At 33.1% G+C, this 18,190-nt stretch overlaps 1 protein-coding gene across 1 annotated transcript in view; it reads right to left on the bottom strand.

The window, feature by feature from the left end:
• Positions 1 to 621: 621 nt before the first annotated feature.
• LOC143084108 (uncharacterized) overlaps positions 622 to 18,190 on the bottom strand; it is a 66,167-nt gene continuing 48,598 nt past the window's right edge. Inside the window, exons 28-45 of the mRNA XM_076260515.1 lie at positions 16,573 to 16,784; positions 15,704 to 15,933; positions 14,916 to 15,069; positions 14,437 to 14,621; positions 13,580 to 13,717; positions 13,181 to 13,355; positions 12,158 to 12,290; positions 11,178 to 11,299; positions 10,329 to 10,468; positions 9,524 to 9,656; positions 8,509 to 8,712; positions 7,877 to 8,101; positions 5,957 to 6,742; positions 5,369 to 5,581; positions 4,580 to 4,675; positions 3,336 to 3,661; positions 2,306 to 2,501; positions 622 to 1,856 (exon numbers count right to left, since the gene is read on the bottom strand). Of these exons, the coding sequence (XP_076116630.1) occupies positions 1,576 to 1,856; positions 2,306 to 2,501; positions 3,336 to 3,661; positions 4,580 to 4,675; positions 5,369 to 5,581; positions 5,957 to 6,742; positions 7,877 to 8,101; positions 8,509 to 8,712; positions 9,524 to 9,656; positions 10,329 to 10,468; positions 11,178 to 11,299; positions 12,158 to 12,290; positions 13,181 to 13,355; positions 13,580 to 13,717; positions 14,437 to 14,621; positions 14,916 to 15,069; positions 15,704 to 15,933; positions 16,573 to 16,784 (3,949 nt within the window). The 3' untranslated portion in view covers positions 622 to 1,575. The remainder of the gene's footprint in view (positions 1,857 to 2,305; positions 2,502 to 3,335; positions 3,662 to 4,579; positions 4,676 to 5,368; positions 5,582 to 5,956; positions 6,743 to 7,876; positions 8,102 to 8,508; positions 8,713 to 9,523; positions 9,657 to 10,328; positions 10,469 to 11,177; positions 11,300 to 12,157; positions 12,291 to 13,180; positions 13,356 to 13,579; positions 13,718 to 14,436; positions 14,622 to 14,915; positions 15,070 to 15,703; positions 15,934 to 16,572; positions 16,785 to 18,190) is intronic.

An 18,190-nucleotide genomic window follows, 5' to 3' on the forward strand; every position in this document is an offset into this window, starting at 1 on the left:
GAAGTTTTTAGTCATTGAAAAACAGAACATGGTCAAATAGATCCTTAATTTTCAACAAAAACCGATATCGGTTGACCTTTTGTATTTCCTCAAAATGACAATGAATCAAATTTATTAAACTGCCGACCACAAAAATACATGACAAATGTATTTATAATCACAATAGTGTTGACACTCAGAGGGACTGTTCTCAGGTGATTACAAGACCAATTTATATAGGATATCAACTATCTCACAGAGTTTTTAGTGAATGTCGAATTATATATTTATCAAAATTAAGATTCTTGAACACCACTGAAATAATAATTAAAGCAAACATAGCAAACAAAATTTTTTACAGTTTTAACCAATATCTTAAGGATACATAAAAAATATAAAAATATAAGGGCTATAACATATAATCATAGCTCCTATGACGTTAAAATATATACGTTCTACTGGTTGGCAATCAATAATGTGTCCCTCTTTCCTCCGCAGGAGTTAGTTATGTAAAATAAGTGAATTGTAATGCGAAATGGGGAAAAAATCTTTTGAGATGTGTACATTATCATCACCACTGTAATGTCAAACAAATCTGAATAATACTAGATGTGTCAAAGCGACACGAATGGCCCCGTCTCAAAAAGTTGGAAAATTTGCAGTTTCTATAATACTTGTGGACACAATCTGATGGTAGTCTCACATATCATAAGTCAGCTCAAAATCTGGAGGCGTATAGAAAAAAAGTCTGTATAACTGTGATTTTCAACAATTTTCAAAGTTGTAAACGCTTAATTTTGGCAAAAATTAGCGGAGCTGAACGAAACTTTAACTTGATCTGTAACTTATCATGAGTAACGCACATACCAAAATTCAGCCCAATATCTGAAAGAGTTTAGAAAAATAGTCCGTATAACTGTGATTTTCAACAATAAATGAAAGTCCAAAGCCCGTAATTTCGGCAAAAATGAGCGGAGCAGAACGAAACTTCAACTTAATCTGTGACTCATCATGGTCAACTCACATACCAAAAATCAGCCCAATATCTGAAGGCGTTAAGAAAAAAACTCCGTATAATGGTATGTTGCGGAATGACGGAATGACGGAGTTTCGGAATTTTGGACAAGGGTAAAACTATATGGCACCGACAACTTTGTTGAAGGGCCATAAAAAATAACTATAAACAGCAAAAAACATATTATGTATCCTTTGATGATAATTACTTCTGAACACTTCAACATTTAAGAAATACAAATAAAAGGCATTAAAAACAAAAGCCGATTCACACTAAGACATGTAACGTCATGTACAGTTTGCTTGATCCTTGATTTTCGTAAGTTTCTATTTTCTTTGATTGAGAAAAACATGTATTTTTGAGGATTAAAGACACAGACCATAGGAAAATTTAAATTGTGTTACACTTTAATTCATGGGTGACCCTTAACCTTGAAATGCCTTGAAATGATACCCCATTGATAATAATGAATCCATAGTTAAGAAGATAAAATAGTCTTAAATTATTCTAGACTTTTTCTAAATATTCAGTATGTTAAACGGTCATAATTATTTAATTTTATATTTCCAAGCCTGACCAATTTATGGCAGTTTAAAATTTCCTGTTTTCTGTGCATAATATCCTCCTACAGAAATGGCCCTAACATTAACATATATAGCTGTACCAGTCTCTGTTTTAACTGTTGCTGGTATACCAAATGTGATACTCGTCTGGTTTGTAAACTGCCACTGTATAATGTTAACACCACTCTGGAATGATCCAGCTGATACCTCATAGTAAAGTGAATAGTCTGAGGTAAAAACGTCTCCCCACGACACAACTATTTCGTTGTTAAGATAGGATAAACCAAGGCTCTTGGAATCTGCAAAACAATCAAGTTTAAGAGATAACATAATTTGCAAAGGACAACGTGTCAGTAGAAAAATAAGTTCAGATCACCATATAAGATTCCATGATCAGAGAACCATGCAATCTTGGTAAAAAAAACAGGACGGATATGTATGGACAGACACAGCCGAAAAATATAATTGCCTCCTAACTCTCAGCATATTATAAAAATTTCAAGTGCTTACTAAACCAGAATGTTGGCATATATTGGGATTAAAATAAAGCAAATTTCATAAAACCTTCTTGTTTCCAGTTTATCCCAAAGCCATGATAATTCTTTGACAATATTATTTGGAACATACATGTACATCACTTGCTATATTTAGATGTATGGATGTTCTGCATTAACTTTAAGTATCATTTCAATTATTCTTTCAAATAAAAATTAAAAAACATTTCCGATACAAAAATATCTAAACTTACTATCCACTAGGGGAGCTGCAGTCTGAACAGTTATATTTGTAGTTACGAACAGTGATCTAAGGAAAAGTTTATTCATAGCTTGTGTAGACACATCATGTTTATCATTCGTTAGTGACATCTTTGTGAAGTGTGTGAATAAAACTTCCTGGTTTGCTGGGAAAAACATGGACTCTGACTGCTGTTTGGGATATTTCACCTGAAATATAGTAATGTTGTATGATAGTCATATTCTAACGTGAGGTAGAATGAAATATACCTTTAACTATTAACAAGAGGAAACGTCATGCAAAAAAACTAACATAAAGTTTAAGGGCTTATATGAAAGACGTTCCGACAAACGATAAGTTGGTTTTCAATTAGAAATAATCACAACGTTAGCATCAAAACTGAGTGAAAACATGACATGAATAAAAGGCTTGACATAAACACTAAAATATGCTGACAAGACACATTACTTAAAAAAAATGTGAACATGCAACATCGGTAGACAGTGTTTATTATACTGTTACCATGGACTTGATCTAGCATCTCTCCCAACATTTACCCAATTTTGCTTCGTTTTTTATATGTCTACAACCAGTCTTTTAAGATATAAATGATGTACTAATTATCCCTTAATGATGTTTTCAGTGAAATAGAGATGGCTAGGGAATTATTCACATATATTTCTATAACATTATATATATAACTGTTAGTGGTGGAGAGAGTAGTTTAGCATATAAGATCATGTTATATTATTATTAATATTGAAAACATTAACAGTATTTACCTTGAAAATATCAAAAATATTTACATTGCAAATAAACTCATCATAGATATCAGGATTAAATTTTATGTTATCGTCAGACGTGCGTTTCGTCTACAAAAGACTCTTCAGTGACGCTCGAAGCAAAAAATGTTAAAAGACCAAATAAAGTACGAAAACTTGAAGTTGAACTTTCAACAATACGTACATTAAAACGTTTAACTATTTTATAAGATTTAGACTTTGTGTCCATGTATGCAAACCCTAATCGTCATAAGACATTACCTTGTATGTTTCCACACCAATACTATCTGTAAATCCAGACCACTTTATTCTCATTGTATCCGTCAGACCTAGGTACCAGTCTCGAGGGTTGTACTCTGTAGAGGACAGGGACAGAACTTCCATTTGTACTGAGGATATCGATGGTGGTGTGTTGGATATTTTAACTCCATCAGTAGACAAGGAGTACGTCAGACCAGCATTGTTCTCACAATTGAGAGTGGTGTAGATGGTATACCCTTCTAAAACACTGTAATCAAATTCCATCACGGCTGGTGAAGATGATATGTCCGTGTAAACAAGCAAGTCTGTTTTACCTGGCATGTAACCTGTAAGTATGCAAAAGCAGGATAAGCCTTATGAAGTTCACGATGCAGTGTAAAGTAGCTAAAATATATGTTTCCCGGTGTGTAACATGTAAATTTGCAAACGCAGCATTATCCAGATGAAGTTTATACCAGTGTAAAGTACCTAGTACAAAAAGCCTGATGAAGTTTACACTGCAGTGTAAATAGCTAGTACAAAAAGCCTGACGAGGTTCAAACTGCTGAGTCAAGTGAAGAGTACACTCAAAACATTACAAGATGTTTGGAAACTAAAAAACCTGTATACTACAATCTAAGTAATAGACTATTTTTGAGACTTTCCTTCACCGGGAAAAAGTCGACAATTGTGCTCGCTTTTATGACGTCATTTACCAGATAGTGAGAGATCGCCTGTATCCCTGCACTTTTTACGTACATCAAGCGTCTTATTGATCGTCATTGTGCAGAATAAACTAGAAACAATGTTTGTTCCGGATAAACTCAATCCCAATTTCCTAATGATGGCAAGGCTGATTGTCAATTTTTAGAATTCAATTTGTCGAATAGTTCGTGCAATATAGTTTTCCAACCACTCGCTCAACATAGATACGAAATTGACGAATCCCCTAAACGCACGAATGGTGTTCACTAAAACCAAAGTTTTTCATGGAAATGTACGAACTCGAAAGATGTCTATTGTATCATGAGATCATAAATTCATTGTAATCCTTAACTAGCAGTATGTTTTATAATCGTAATATATCATAATAATGTGTAATTTTGAACTGAAATATACAAATTTAGTGCAAATGTAAGTCAACTTGGCTTAATTAGTTTCTTCAAGCCATCTTTTTTAAAGTTACTTCAAGTTAAAATTGTTTTGTTTTACTGAGCATGCTGAGTGATTAACCGTTTTACAAATATCAAATGACAAAATCTTACCAATTGCCCATTTACAGAACTTGATGCCAGATTCATAGTCTTCTACTTCCCAGTTTGCAACAACTTCATTAAATGTCCAGGAATCCTCGTCAGCACCTGTAACACGAAAAACAAAGGAGGTATGTCACAAAGCAAAGACAAACAGCAACTTAATTAAAAGTCCAAAAATCCTCGTCATAACCTGTCATAAGAAAAAACAGGTAAATAAAGGCAACAGTAGTATACCGCTGTTCGAAACTCATAAATCGAGTCATGCTGTTTGGCTACCTAACTGGTAGAATCCTTTAGTGAAAATTGTCTACCAGCAGAGATAAGACGTTATGTTGAGCATAAATAAATGAAGATAACTTTTGGTGATAATCAATTTTACAAGCAAATTATGGCATATTTTGGTACCTTTGATTACTATTATTATGTCTAAATGTATTATTTTTTGTTAACTTGTGTATTTCTCTTTATTTGTACTGTAGTCCTGGCATGTAATTTTGTCATTTTAGTGTTATATTTAACATTGCCATTAAAGTGCAAAGTTTGGCTAGCCAAACAACCTGGTTCAACCCACCATTTTTTTTTATTTAAATGTTCTTTACCAAGCCAGGAAAATGGCATTAGTTATCTTATAGTTCGTTTCTGTGTTTTTTGTTGCAATTTAGTGTTTCTGTTGCTTTTCTCTTATAGTTGATGCGTTTCCTTCGGTTTTAGTTTGTAACCTGGATTCGTTTTCTCTCAATCGATTTATGATTTTCGAAACAGCGGTATGCTACTGTTGCCTTTAATAAAGTAACATACCTCTACCATCATAAATATATTTGATATCAGGTGGTGTTAGATCTACCAGTATGGGATCAGAAAATGACACGCCCCTCAATCCTGCAGCATTAGTAGCTATAGCTGTCACATAGATAAAGGTGTTATGGACCAGAGTTACATTGTTGTTAAAAGCAAAGTTCATAAGTCCCACGCTTCTAAATGGTTGGATCTGTGTACCTCCCTCTGCATAACCTACAGCATAAACAAAGTTGAAATTTAGATCTGTGTATATCCCTATGTATAACATAAGCACAGTAAATTAGTTCCACTATTTTAAATGGTTGGATATATGTACCTCCACCTGCATAAAATTCAATAAATAAACAAAGTAATCAGTTCAACCCTTCTCAATGGTTGGATCTGTATACCTCCCTCTGTATAACATACAACATAAACAAATGTAATCAGTTTCAGACGTCTGAATGGTTGAATATGTATTCTACTCTCTGTATAACATACAACATATACAAAGTTAACTTGTTCAACACTTCTGATTGGTTGGATCTGTGAACCCCCCTCTGCAAAACCTACAACATAAACAACGTCAATCAACTCACAAGTACTTACCTATAGCCCATGTGTAATCAATGATAGGAGAATCTGGATCAGAGAAACTCCAGGATCCATGGATAGAACTCCATTCATGTAAATAAACAACATGACCTAGAACATGTTTACTTGAGGCACCTGTTGTTAAGTTCACTTCCTGTACAGAAATATCATCTAAGAATATCCCTGTAGTCATGTCCATACTTCCGATTGTAATATTCACAGCATTCTCTGTCGGTCTAAAATAGAAATGGTGTGTATGCCAAGAAACTTCTTCACGGTCTGAACTAATTCCATGCCCATCTTTACGATAACTTTTAGTGTTAATTAAAAACACCAGTTTTTCTCCATAACCAAATTGTATAAATCCTTCTTTATTGGCAGCGACAGAGTCTGTTATTGACAAATGAATACTGAAGAAGGAAACTCTGTACAGGCGTCCAGCAATAACTTGTGGTAATTCTTGGTGCACACTTCCTCTAATTAACAGAAAAGATCGTCCGTCTCTGGCTAAATTAACATCAGAAGATACCACAGCCATACAAGTAAATGGTGACGGTATCCATGACAATGGGTGGTAACTAGTAGAAACCATACAAATATCAAACGAAGTAACATTTCCAAACATAATAACGTCTCCACTTGTGTTTTCAAATGATGTATTATTGCCAAGTTTTTCGATAACATGAATGAATTTTTCAGGAACGGGAGGAGTTTTGTCAATGATGGCACCATCTGAAACAATAATGTCCGACTTCAGCCCAGCGTTATCAACAGAATAGACTTTGGCATATAATCTTGTTCCTGTAAAACAAAAGAAAAACACTTTTAAACTTATGAAATCTTCTTGGCTTAAGAAATATTCAGTACAAATATTACAGCATACAAACCAATCATTCCCTATTGTTAATTTTCCCTTTTTTAGACAACGGGTATGTCCCAATTGCGTCGTCTCACTGTGTTTATCTATTCCAACCCGTTCGCTTGATCCCTGCCTTAAGTTACTTTTGGATTTAAATGACCGTATCTTTGCAAAACTGCTTAATTCGTTAAAATAAATTCTTCCATGAGACAAAGATATGATTTGAACGTTGGTCGAACCTGTTTACGATCTATTTAGAGCAGAATAGGCCATTCTTATATTCACGGTGATGTTTTTTACAGAGTCAAGAAAATGAGATAAGATGCATCTATCTATCCATCTCTTCGATAAACTTATTCTTAATTGGTTATCAAAGGTACCAGGATTATAATTTAATCGTTTCGTCTACATAAGACTCATCAGTGAGTCTCAGATCAAAATATTTATAAACCAAACAAGTAAAAAGTTTAAGAGCATTGAGAACTCGAAATTCCTAAACGTTACCAAATCAGCACTGTATTCAAATCTTTGAATATTGTTTCATTGATAAAAATATTGATGTTGTTATCAGTAAATAATATTATTCTACACATGTGCACCTCAACGGTTGAATCTGTTGATACCTGCATCTTGGCATTGTACAAGGTCGTGTATTCTCTTTTTGTTAATGCACTACTCACACTTTATACATTCGTTGTTGAATGTGCACTAATTGATTTTTAAGTTTTAGGTGCATACTTTCTGTATCAGTTGTTGTTGGTATTGATTTAGTTGCCAGCAGCTACAAATACTCTGACATCTGTTCTTCATGTCAATTTTATGATGATATACTTTTGAAATTTCAAAATGAGCTGTTGAAATGTTTGGTTTTTTTTCCTTGATTTAATACTGAAAAATGTCAGTAGATTTATAACTTCAAGGTATAAACTCTTACCTATGGGTATTCAGTATATGTAACACTTGAATGTATGAATTGTTGTTACCTTCGAATATTTCGGTAGACATTCTACTAATTGGTATACACTTTACATTTGGGTATTTTAGTATGTAAATTACTAGAAGGTACAAACTGTTACCTTGGGGTATTTCAGTAGATATATTACTGGAAGCAGATACGTGTAAACCGGCATTTCTCCACCCTATTACACTACATTCTGTCTTGTCTCGTTTCCTGTTGTTTACATATGTTCTTGTCCCGAAGCACCAATAGTATGTCGCTATACCAGATTCTGTATCTGTAAAGCCATGCCAATGCGCAGACACAGAATCAGAGGAATTCATAAACTCTAAATCTCTACTTCCTATAAAGGACAAATGCGTTTAAATAGACTAACAATTGCTTATATCAGATACAAAGCATCAAAGACATACGTTACATAAGATTAACTAACTAGAATCCCTTTGAATGTGCAAATAGTTATCAAAGGTATCAGGCTTATAATTTGATACGCCAGACGTGCGTTTCGTCTACATAAGAAGGCTCATCAGTTACGTTCAGATCGCCCAAATCACGCTGTAAACAACGGTGATAATTAGATTATTAAAAGAAATAACCCTTTGCAATAACAGAACATATTTCCAACAAATTATGTGTATGCAACAACATAAAAGAAACATCCCATTTATAATAAAAAAAAGTGCTTTTGGTCTGGATTCAGTAAACTACAGTATATAGGACAAATCAGTTATAAAGAGTTCCATAACTTACCGAGTCCATCATAAACAATTCCAGATTTAGGTAGTATAGAATCAACAACAAAACCATCTGATGTTGCTGTTGTGTGGGCTCCAGCATAATTGTAGGCTATAACGTTTGTGTAATGGACTACACCAGGGGTAAGTTGTAGACCCGTCATGTTAAACTGTTGGTCTGTTCCAGGAATATCATGTGCTACTCTAAGGATATCATGTCCTATATGTACAAAAATTTACCTCTCAAAACAAACTGAAAATCTGTCAGACAAGTCAGGCTGTCTTATATATTTACAAATGATACTTAAAAAAATATTATATTGGAATTTGGATTAAATATGAATTAGCTTTCAGGTTGCCTACACAGTATTACATGTATTTGACAGTTCTATAATAAATATGATTTCATTTTTAATAATGTCTGAATTTAATTGCATTGTCTAAAGTTACAATTTCTATCCTATATGTAGCTGAATACATGTACAAATACTCTGATATTTCAAGACAATATACGGGTTTTCTTTTTATACTGAAACTTTAACATATATCAAATATAAGATATTTTGGGAAAACATCAATTTGTATTTAAAGTGAAAGGCTTAGAAAATTGTGAATCTGTTTTCCTTATTGACGATTTAAACCCAAATGATAAAAAGCAGGTGTCGGGGGAGGGTTGAGATCTCAAAAACAAGTTTAACCCCACTTCATATTTGCGCCAGTCCCAAGTCAGGAGCCTCTGTTCTCTGCTCTTTGGTCGGGTTGTTATCTTTTTGACACATTTCCCATTTCCATTCTCAATTATAATTAACGGTTCGTGACTGTTTATCACAAATGAATATACGGTCAATGCTATTTGATATCGCATATATCACAGTTAGAATATACATATATTCATCATAGACTAGGAATAAACTGCTCGATATTTGAATCACTTCCTTTGAAAGTTCTAAGATAAATACTACATTTTCCCGTAGTTAATAGTAATCCAGGAATTTACTCCTGAAGCATAAACTCGCCTCCTGGAAAAGTACTGAGATAAATGTTGTATTTCTCAATAGTTGTTTCATACTCCAGGAATTTACTGCTCCAGTCAAAGGTTATGGGTCTGCCTATCTGCATGAAGTCTGTGTCTTTTACTGTAGTTCCTCTTATTTTTTCTATAACCTTTAAGAACCAAGATTTTTTAGGTCTATGATATAAACATATTGACAATTATTTCGTTCTTTTATCACTGACATGCATATTCTTTATGTATTCACAATAAAAGGATGTGCATTTGCCACAAAAGCTCATGTTCTTGATCAACTGTAGTTAGTGTTGCTAAGTCTTTAGTTTTCTGTGTTGTGTCTTGTGTACTATTATTTGTCTGTTTATCTGTTTCTTTTTTTATAATTAGCCATAGCGTTGTCAGTTTATTTTCGATCTATGAGTTTGACTGTCCCTGTTGTATCTTTCGCCATTCGTTTACAATTTCGGTAAATGCAAGTGCATGATTGATACGGAAATAATATTCTTAATCCATATATAGTGTATAAGTTTAATTTTGAGTGTAAGCCTTGAACATTTCGTCGAATGTAGCGCAGTTTTCATCCAATTAATTCTACGTCATTCAAAAGACAATAATCATGTGTTTGAAAATCCTCAACAACATATTACTACTTATTTTGTATAAATCAGTTAAACATTGTTCCAACCAGTAATCAGCACTGTCTGTTGTCATCATATTTAACGATAATAACCCTGTCCCTCATTCAACTATAACCCCATATCTAACTACCGTTTAAAGAACCCTTTCAAATAATCTGCATGTATAATATGTGTATCTATCAAACTCACAGTTTTTCCTCTAACAGAAGCTAACACAGGAGCTTGTCCCATGACAACGATTCCATTGGATTTAAACACAGCATACTGGTTTGCTGAATACCATATTCTTACAAACACAGAGTATGTCAAAGTATTCCCCAATTTGTCACCTAAAAGAAAATATATTTTCACCTACTGAACACGTTTGATATCATGAGACATGTTTAAAAGAAAAGTAATATTTAAATCTTTGAATTTTTTTCAAAAAATATGTAGGTGTTCAGTGTGTTTATCAATATGGTAAATGTTTGTATTCTTGTCTCTCATTTTTGTCTATGTGCTATAATTTTTCAATATGCCTTTTTGTGTTTCCTTCTTACATATTTCTTTGTTTTTATTGTGGTTAAGATGATAATACAATAATGACTGTTGTACCCGTATGTTGACATGTATACCTCTTATGTCTGTTGTTTTGGTCAAACATTGTTGTCGCAATAAAGGACTTTTAATGCGACTATCATACAAGCGAGAGATTTTACCAGCTATAAAACCAGGTTTAATCCATATGTTTTACATGAGAAAATGCCTGTACCAAGTCGGGAATACAACTTTTTTTATCCATTCGTTTGATGTGTATTAGCGTTTGATTTTGCCATTTTGATTGTTAAGTTTCTTAACAATATCATAAAAATCCTAAATTATTCCTTTTTAGAATATTTGTTTATTCCAATTATTTTATCATCATCTAAAAATTGGTGGTTCTAGTTTAAAAATAAAGAGATTATAAAGAGTTAAGAACATTTTTAATATCAGTAAAAAAAAGTATAAACAGCTATCAAATGATAGATACGGTATAAAAATAAAACATCTACAACTAACCAGGTTTAGTAGAAAAAATACAGTCCTTAAGTTGACCACCATCCTGCCAAACTTTTTCTTCCACAGGGTCATATATCCCAGATGGAAAATCAAACTGAGTGTAACCAACACTCCATTCATACCTGTAAAAAAAAAAACCCCAAAAAACCCAACGTCATATTTGAACTTGCAATAAAAACAGAATTTAGTAAGGACTGTAATAAAGTCTAAAATCGAGTAAAACTGTGTTCAGATCGTACGTCATGAATACCTGTAGCAGAATCAAACTGAATTTACCAAAATAAACTGGTAAAAGGAAGCCATTTATGCTGTAGGAGTCAAACTGAGTGTAGTCATCTGAAGTAACCCTCATCGCAGTTCTAGAATAAACATGTTGATATTCAGTTATTAAAGGTAGTGACCCAATTTATCTGTTAAAGAACAAAAGGCTTAATCGTTGATTGTACCCAAACCGACCTGTTTTTCTAGAATTTTCAGTTTGAATGCTCCAGGCCGAATATTAGAAAGCCAAGAATTAGAAGAACGTAAACAAAGAGTTATATAACCAACAAAGGACATGAAAATAGACAAATTCGTCAAAGGCCCACTTTGCCTGAAAGTGTTGAAACCTTTGTTACTAACAACTTCAACTTTTTTAACGAACAATATCTCACATCTGTCAATCAGGATTTCTCTCATGAATTTTATGAAGATTTCTAGCTTTGTACTTGAGGAAAACAATTATCATGATATTATTGTGATAATACTATTCACTAGGACAAAGCATGGATCCAGTAGAACTTGATAATGTATATCAAAACTTATTACAAAGGTATTATTACTTAAGTGGTAATTCACATTCCATTTAATGTATTAGCTAATGCTCCCTTGATTTATCATAAAGTTCTCATAACTTGTACTTGGTACACAAGCTGTATTTCATGCAATATATTATCTGATGCTGTAATAGCTTAATCATGGGGTGTTCTCCCTTGACTTACCATAAAGGTTTCATGCCTTGTACTTGTGACACGAGCCATATTCCACGTAATATATTATCTGAAGCTGTTACGGCTTGATCACTACTGGAATATCCATTACTATCTCTTACCAGTAGAAGATTGTTGTTATTGTCTAAATGAAAAATAAACAAATATCTTTTATAATAGAAACACTAAAGATTGTCTATTAACTAAGCTGATTTTAAATAAACAATCCTAAATTAAGTTTCTTTCTTCTTGGATGGTATGCAGTGTTTATACATACGCATTTCTCATTTATTGTCACACTTGATTTCATCAAACTTGGATTTTTTTAATTTTTGATTATCTATCATTCCATTGTATTTCTATGATATTTTCACATAGAATGAAAAACAACTCGATAAGTTTCCTCCAACATAGCAAATTTATTTTTTTTGTTTTGCATGTATCAGAAGTTATAGATCAGATAAATCATAATTATACAAATGGAATGTATCGTTCTCTGACTCTTGGTTAACCTGTACTTAACTTGCCTTAGTTGCCTGTTCCAAAGCAACATATTCCTGTTTATTTTTGTTCATTTAAGAAAGGCATGTTCATGCTGTTGTGAATTTCTCAGCATTTTGACTTGTTTGACCATAAGAATAGTGCTGTACATTTGTTTTTTTATCTGTTCTCAAAATCTTTCATACTAATCAAGGTTTGGATTTAAGGTCGTCTTTATACCAAAATATCTATCAGATGACCTTTAAATATCACTGTCGGATAGTGAAGGACATGTTTGGGCACATGGGATACTTTCACAATGTCCATCTCATGACCTTGACATACTTACTGTCTGACACATCATAACAACTAACAAGGTTTGGATTTAAAGGACATTTTTGGTCCTGTGGAGCACATACACAATGTCCATCACATGACCTTGATATACTTACTTGTTGATACATCATAACAGCTACCAAGACTTGGATTTAAAGGACATTTTTGGTCCTGTGGAGCACATACACAATTTCCATCACATGTCCTTGATATACTTACTTGTTGATACATCATTACAGCTACCAAGACTTGGATTTAAAGGACATTTTTGGTCCTGTGGAGCACATACACAATGTCCATCACATGACATAGCATCACATCTCCTGATAAGATCTAGAGGTCCCCCAGGTACTTTTGAAAAAGCTGAGTGGACAAGTTTACTTCTTATCCCAACCTGAAAAACAAATATACAAAATCAGATTTGTTATGCAAATTTTACAAGAGTTTCAAATATTTCCAGTTATGTTACTTTAAAGAACACATTTAACAAATGTATGACATGTTTGTTCACAAAAATATCGCTTTAAATAATATTAGTGTTCGTTTCCATACTCAAACTTTCAATATCTAAGCAGACGTTAGGAGTTATTCTTGTCCCATTCATAAGAACATACTAACCCCATTGACAGCCCACACAGATATGTACAGTGTATCATAGTTGGTCAAAGTTTTGGTTTCCACTTTAAACAGTTGAACTTTTCCTTCATCGCCATGATCTGTGTTGGTATTTGTATGGTAATATTTATCATCAGTATTCTAGATAAACAAAATATGCATGTACAAGATGTATGAAATACTATTCCCTTAAAGAAAACAACCCACAGAGCTTACATGTAAAACCAGTATTTAAAAACAGCTTAGTTCAACTGGTCTTTATATACAATCGGGTTGTTTTAGTGTCCCCTTCCATACAGGTACCGATTATCACCTTGTGTTCATATTGATATCGTAAACTCTCAGCTGCGAGTGACAATATGAATTCTTTTGTCGGCTGAACACAGCAAACGAGAAGTAAAATAAAACCCTTCATATTGATTCGAGCAGTGGATATTTTACAAAATGAATATGCACACAACTAAATAATCGATTTATCGTGTTGTATTTGTGTTTTTGGCATGATAGAAATAAGTATTTCATTTGTTACAACAGTTTACCGGTAATGACGTGATAAGTTTGGGTCAAACTTATAAACGTCAGTTCATATATTATGACGTTGGTGATATGTCCAGAAGTTATTAAGGCCGGGTCATAGCATTTAACATCACTAACCTGTGATATGCATTGTTAGGAAGAGCTGTGAAGAGTCATATAGACAGTGGGACGGCCAATAAATAGATTAATCAACCACATCATAATGCACTCCCCTAATACCAGGAAACAAGTATCGATATTTCAGTCGTCTATTAATTTAGAGAATGATTGTACATTCATTTCATAATGGGTCCATTTTACACCCTCATGTCTGTTCTACATACCTCACTCAAATCCTGGCCCATATAAATCGATCCAACAGCTACCTTATAATGGTCTATATCAGAATGTAGGTCACTGAAGCCTAACCAGGCCAGATTTACAGCTCTCTGTGACCAGAACATCCATCCTGTGGCATGTCTTAGGAGTTCAGGATCAGCAGCATGGTCAGTTGTTATAGCAAACATACCTAATCAACAGGAAATGACTGTTAAAAGGAAAATATTAAAGAGATATTTATGCAGTCTGGTATGTCTTATTTGTACATCTGGAAATGCCTGTGCCAAGTTAGGAGTATGACTGTAGTTTTCCATTCATTTGATGTGTTTCAGCTTTTGATTTGGCCATTTGATAAGGGGTTTTCCGAATTGAGTTTTCCTTGGAGTTCTTTGTATTTGTGATCTACTATATTTTCATACACTTGAAAGATATTTCGAACTAGTACAGTTCCACCTCAGAATCCTAAATGTATACACAAACGTACCTCTAGATGGTGGTGTACTGTCTACAAACATTCCAGGAGAGGTAGAAGTAACACATATCTCAGCACTGTTACAGGAAATTAAGGTCACATAATAGGTCACTCCATCATGTAAATCTAGTCCAGAAAAAACGTATGACCTTGCTATACCATTGACCTAGAAAAGGTACAATAAAATGAAACATTAGCTGTATCATTAACTTGAGAACTATAATCATAAAATATTTCATATAGATCGAAAAAAGTAAATTATAAATGTCGGTCGCCACACAATAAATTTAAATATCTATTTGAAATCATATTGACATGATAAAGTGAACTTGCTGTGAGGACAATATGACTTTTCTCTTTTGTTGTGTGTTCGGTAGATCAAAATATATTGGATGGTTACCTAACACTCAACACTGCACTAAGTTGCATGTGGCAAAATCAATATCTTAAAAGGATGTATCTTAATAAAATACATATATGTTGACATGGCTAGGGAAATGTGTATTCACTCCACTGCCCGTTATTGTATGCAGTCACACCTACAAACAGTCAGTGACTTATTCTATAATCCCAAATATTTACAGAAACATGCAGGCAATGCAAGTCATCTGTTATGACAACAGGAATTTATTCCACTAATGTGAGATTGTAATGGCAACTTATATATAATTACTGACCGTGAAAACATCATGAATTCTACTTCAATATGTGATTGGACAGACTGTATTTGACAAATAGATACTTTCTATTATGACAAAATAAACTATCGCCCCTGGTCTAAGATTATGACAATAACTTACTGACTGAGACGATAACATGAATTCTCCTCCAATATGAGATTTGACGGATAGAAACTGTCGTTTTATAAACGACTCATCATCATCAACGGTCCATTCCACCTTCATAGATGTTCTATAAACCTGTGTCAGTTCTTTAATTCCAAAGTCAGCTGAGAATGTAGGTGTTTTTGTTATCACAGGAGCTGATGTGTCGACTAGAAATCCGTTGGATGTTGATTCTGACCATAAACCTGTAAACATATTTTTATTTAGTTATTTATTCTGACAAATGTACAATATTAAGTTACAGATAATGTTCCTGTATATTTATGTAAACCGTCAACTTTCCCTGATTTAAATTTGCTAATTAATTAAGCTTGTACTTCATTTTGATATACTGATTCAGGATTTTGTGCAATCCAATCCTTTTATATTTTGATAAACTTATGGCTGGGTAATTTCATTTATTTTCTCTAAACACATCATCACAAGAAAGCGGACATGAGCTGAAAAATACTTTTTTCAATCTTTCATTCAGATATCAACCACGTGACTGTAGATTTATTATTACTTATTGAATTTTAAAGTATATTTGAAGAATTAAAAAAAATGTTCATTAAGTATTAATTTGCCTATATAGTAATCCGGCCCTGCAAATCAAAAAAATAAAATAATGACAAAAATATCTATTTCCTCTATTTAAAAAAACAATACGTTTCTAATAGAATAAACGAACTTACTATGATGTAATCGATACAAGAATATTAAAATTGCATCATAGCAGTTTGAATTGTGTAAAAATATAAATCATGACATGCAAAGTGCTTTAGTTTTTCATTTAATTTTACAGAGAGTAGATAAAATCGATACATAATAAAACTGTGTCTTACCAACTTTGTTGTAAGCTCTAACAGTAACAAAGATTCTCTGGTGTAATGGCAGTCCTAGGGATGTATTATAGATAGCAGCAGTCTCTGTCAGATGCAATACGGTCGCAGGAATAATATCAGTGCCTCCTTTGGTGGTTCCTGCCATCCATACATACTTCTCAAGACCAGACTGAGGATCATCAAACCCATACCACTTGGCCGAGATATAGGTCCTGTAAAATAGTCTTCGTTAATTATAGCTTTTTAATTGAAGAAAGTCAGGTATTAAAAAAAACAATCAAAATTAATTAAACCCGTAACTTAATATGTATTGTTAACTACAGCTGTTTTATTTTAGCAGGTCAGGTATCAATGGAAAGAACAACGACAAGATTGAAGATCATGAAACCTATTATATTTTGTACAGATATACGTCCAATAACAAATTTACACATATTTACAGCTGTTTACGTTTTTAGACGTGTCAGGTATCAAGGAAAAACCCAGACCAACATTTGTACCATAAATCAACTAGATACAGGTCCTGTTGAATATTTGAAGTCATTCTACTGCTGTTTTAAGGCATGTATTACCCCCCAAAAAAAATAGAAAAGACTCAGGATTATCAAATCGGTAGCACAGATATAAGCTCCCTAACATGGTTCCTTGAATCAGGTCGGATATCATAGGATACTCAAACAAGACTATTTACGATAAAATCAGACTTTTTAAGCAGTGTAAAATATATACACATGTTAACAGTCGTTTTATTGTTATCATTGATATGTTTATATCTATAAACTAACTGTTCACAAAACTTTTCTACCTGAGGAAAAGATTACATTAGCTGTATTTGGCAAAACGTTTTGGAATTTTGGTCCTCAATCTCTTCAACTTCGTACTTTATTTGGCCTTTTATACTTTTTTAAAATTCGAGCGTCAATGACGCGTCTTTTGTAGAACAAATGTGCGTCACATAATATACAAAATACAAAATTTATTCCTAGTATCTATGATAAGTTAATTTAATGAATCATATCGGGTATCAACAGTAAACTCAAACAAGATTTGGAAATATCAAACCCAAACCACTAAGAAGAGATAAAAGTTTTATTACTTATTTACATATATCTAAAGCTATTTCATTGATACATGTCAGATTTTAAGGAGCATCCCAAACAAGACTGTGTATCATCAAACCCAAAACCACCTAGCAGAGAAAAAGGTCATATTTATTGTTTACATGTATTCATAACGGTTTCATTAACACATGTCAGGTAATAAGAAAGAATCCAAACAAGACTGTGTATCATCCAAACCACTAAGCAGAGATATAGGTCACGTAAGATATTTACATCTATATGTCTTGTTGTTTTATTGAGACATTTAATTGATTGAAGAACAACCCAAACAAGAATATATATCATCAAGCCCAAACCTTATAGCAAAGATATAGGTCATATAAAATATTTACATATATGTATTGCTGTTTAATTGAAACATGTAATGTATTAAAGGACAACCCAAACAATAATGTGTATCATCAAACCAAAACATCTTAGCAAAGATATAAGTATGGACAGTATTTATATAGATTTATAGATGATTTATCTTAACTTGTCAGATATCAAGGGAAAAA

Source organism: Mytilus galloprovincialis, chromosome 7, assembly GCF_965363235.1.
Source record: "Mytilus galloprovincialis chromosome 7, xbMytGall1.hap1.1, whole genome shotgun sequence".
Classification (NCBI taxonomy): Eukaryota; Metazoa; Mollusca; class Bivalvia; order Mytilida; family Mytilidae; genus Mytilus; species Mytilus galloprovincialis.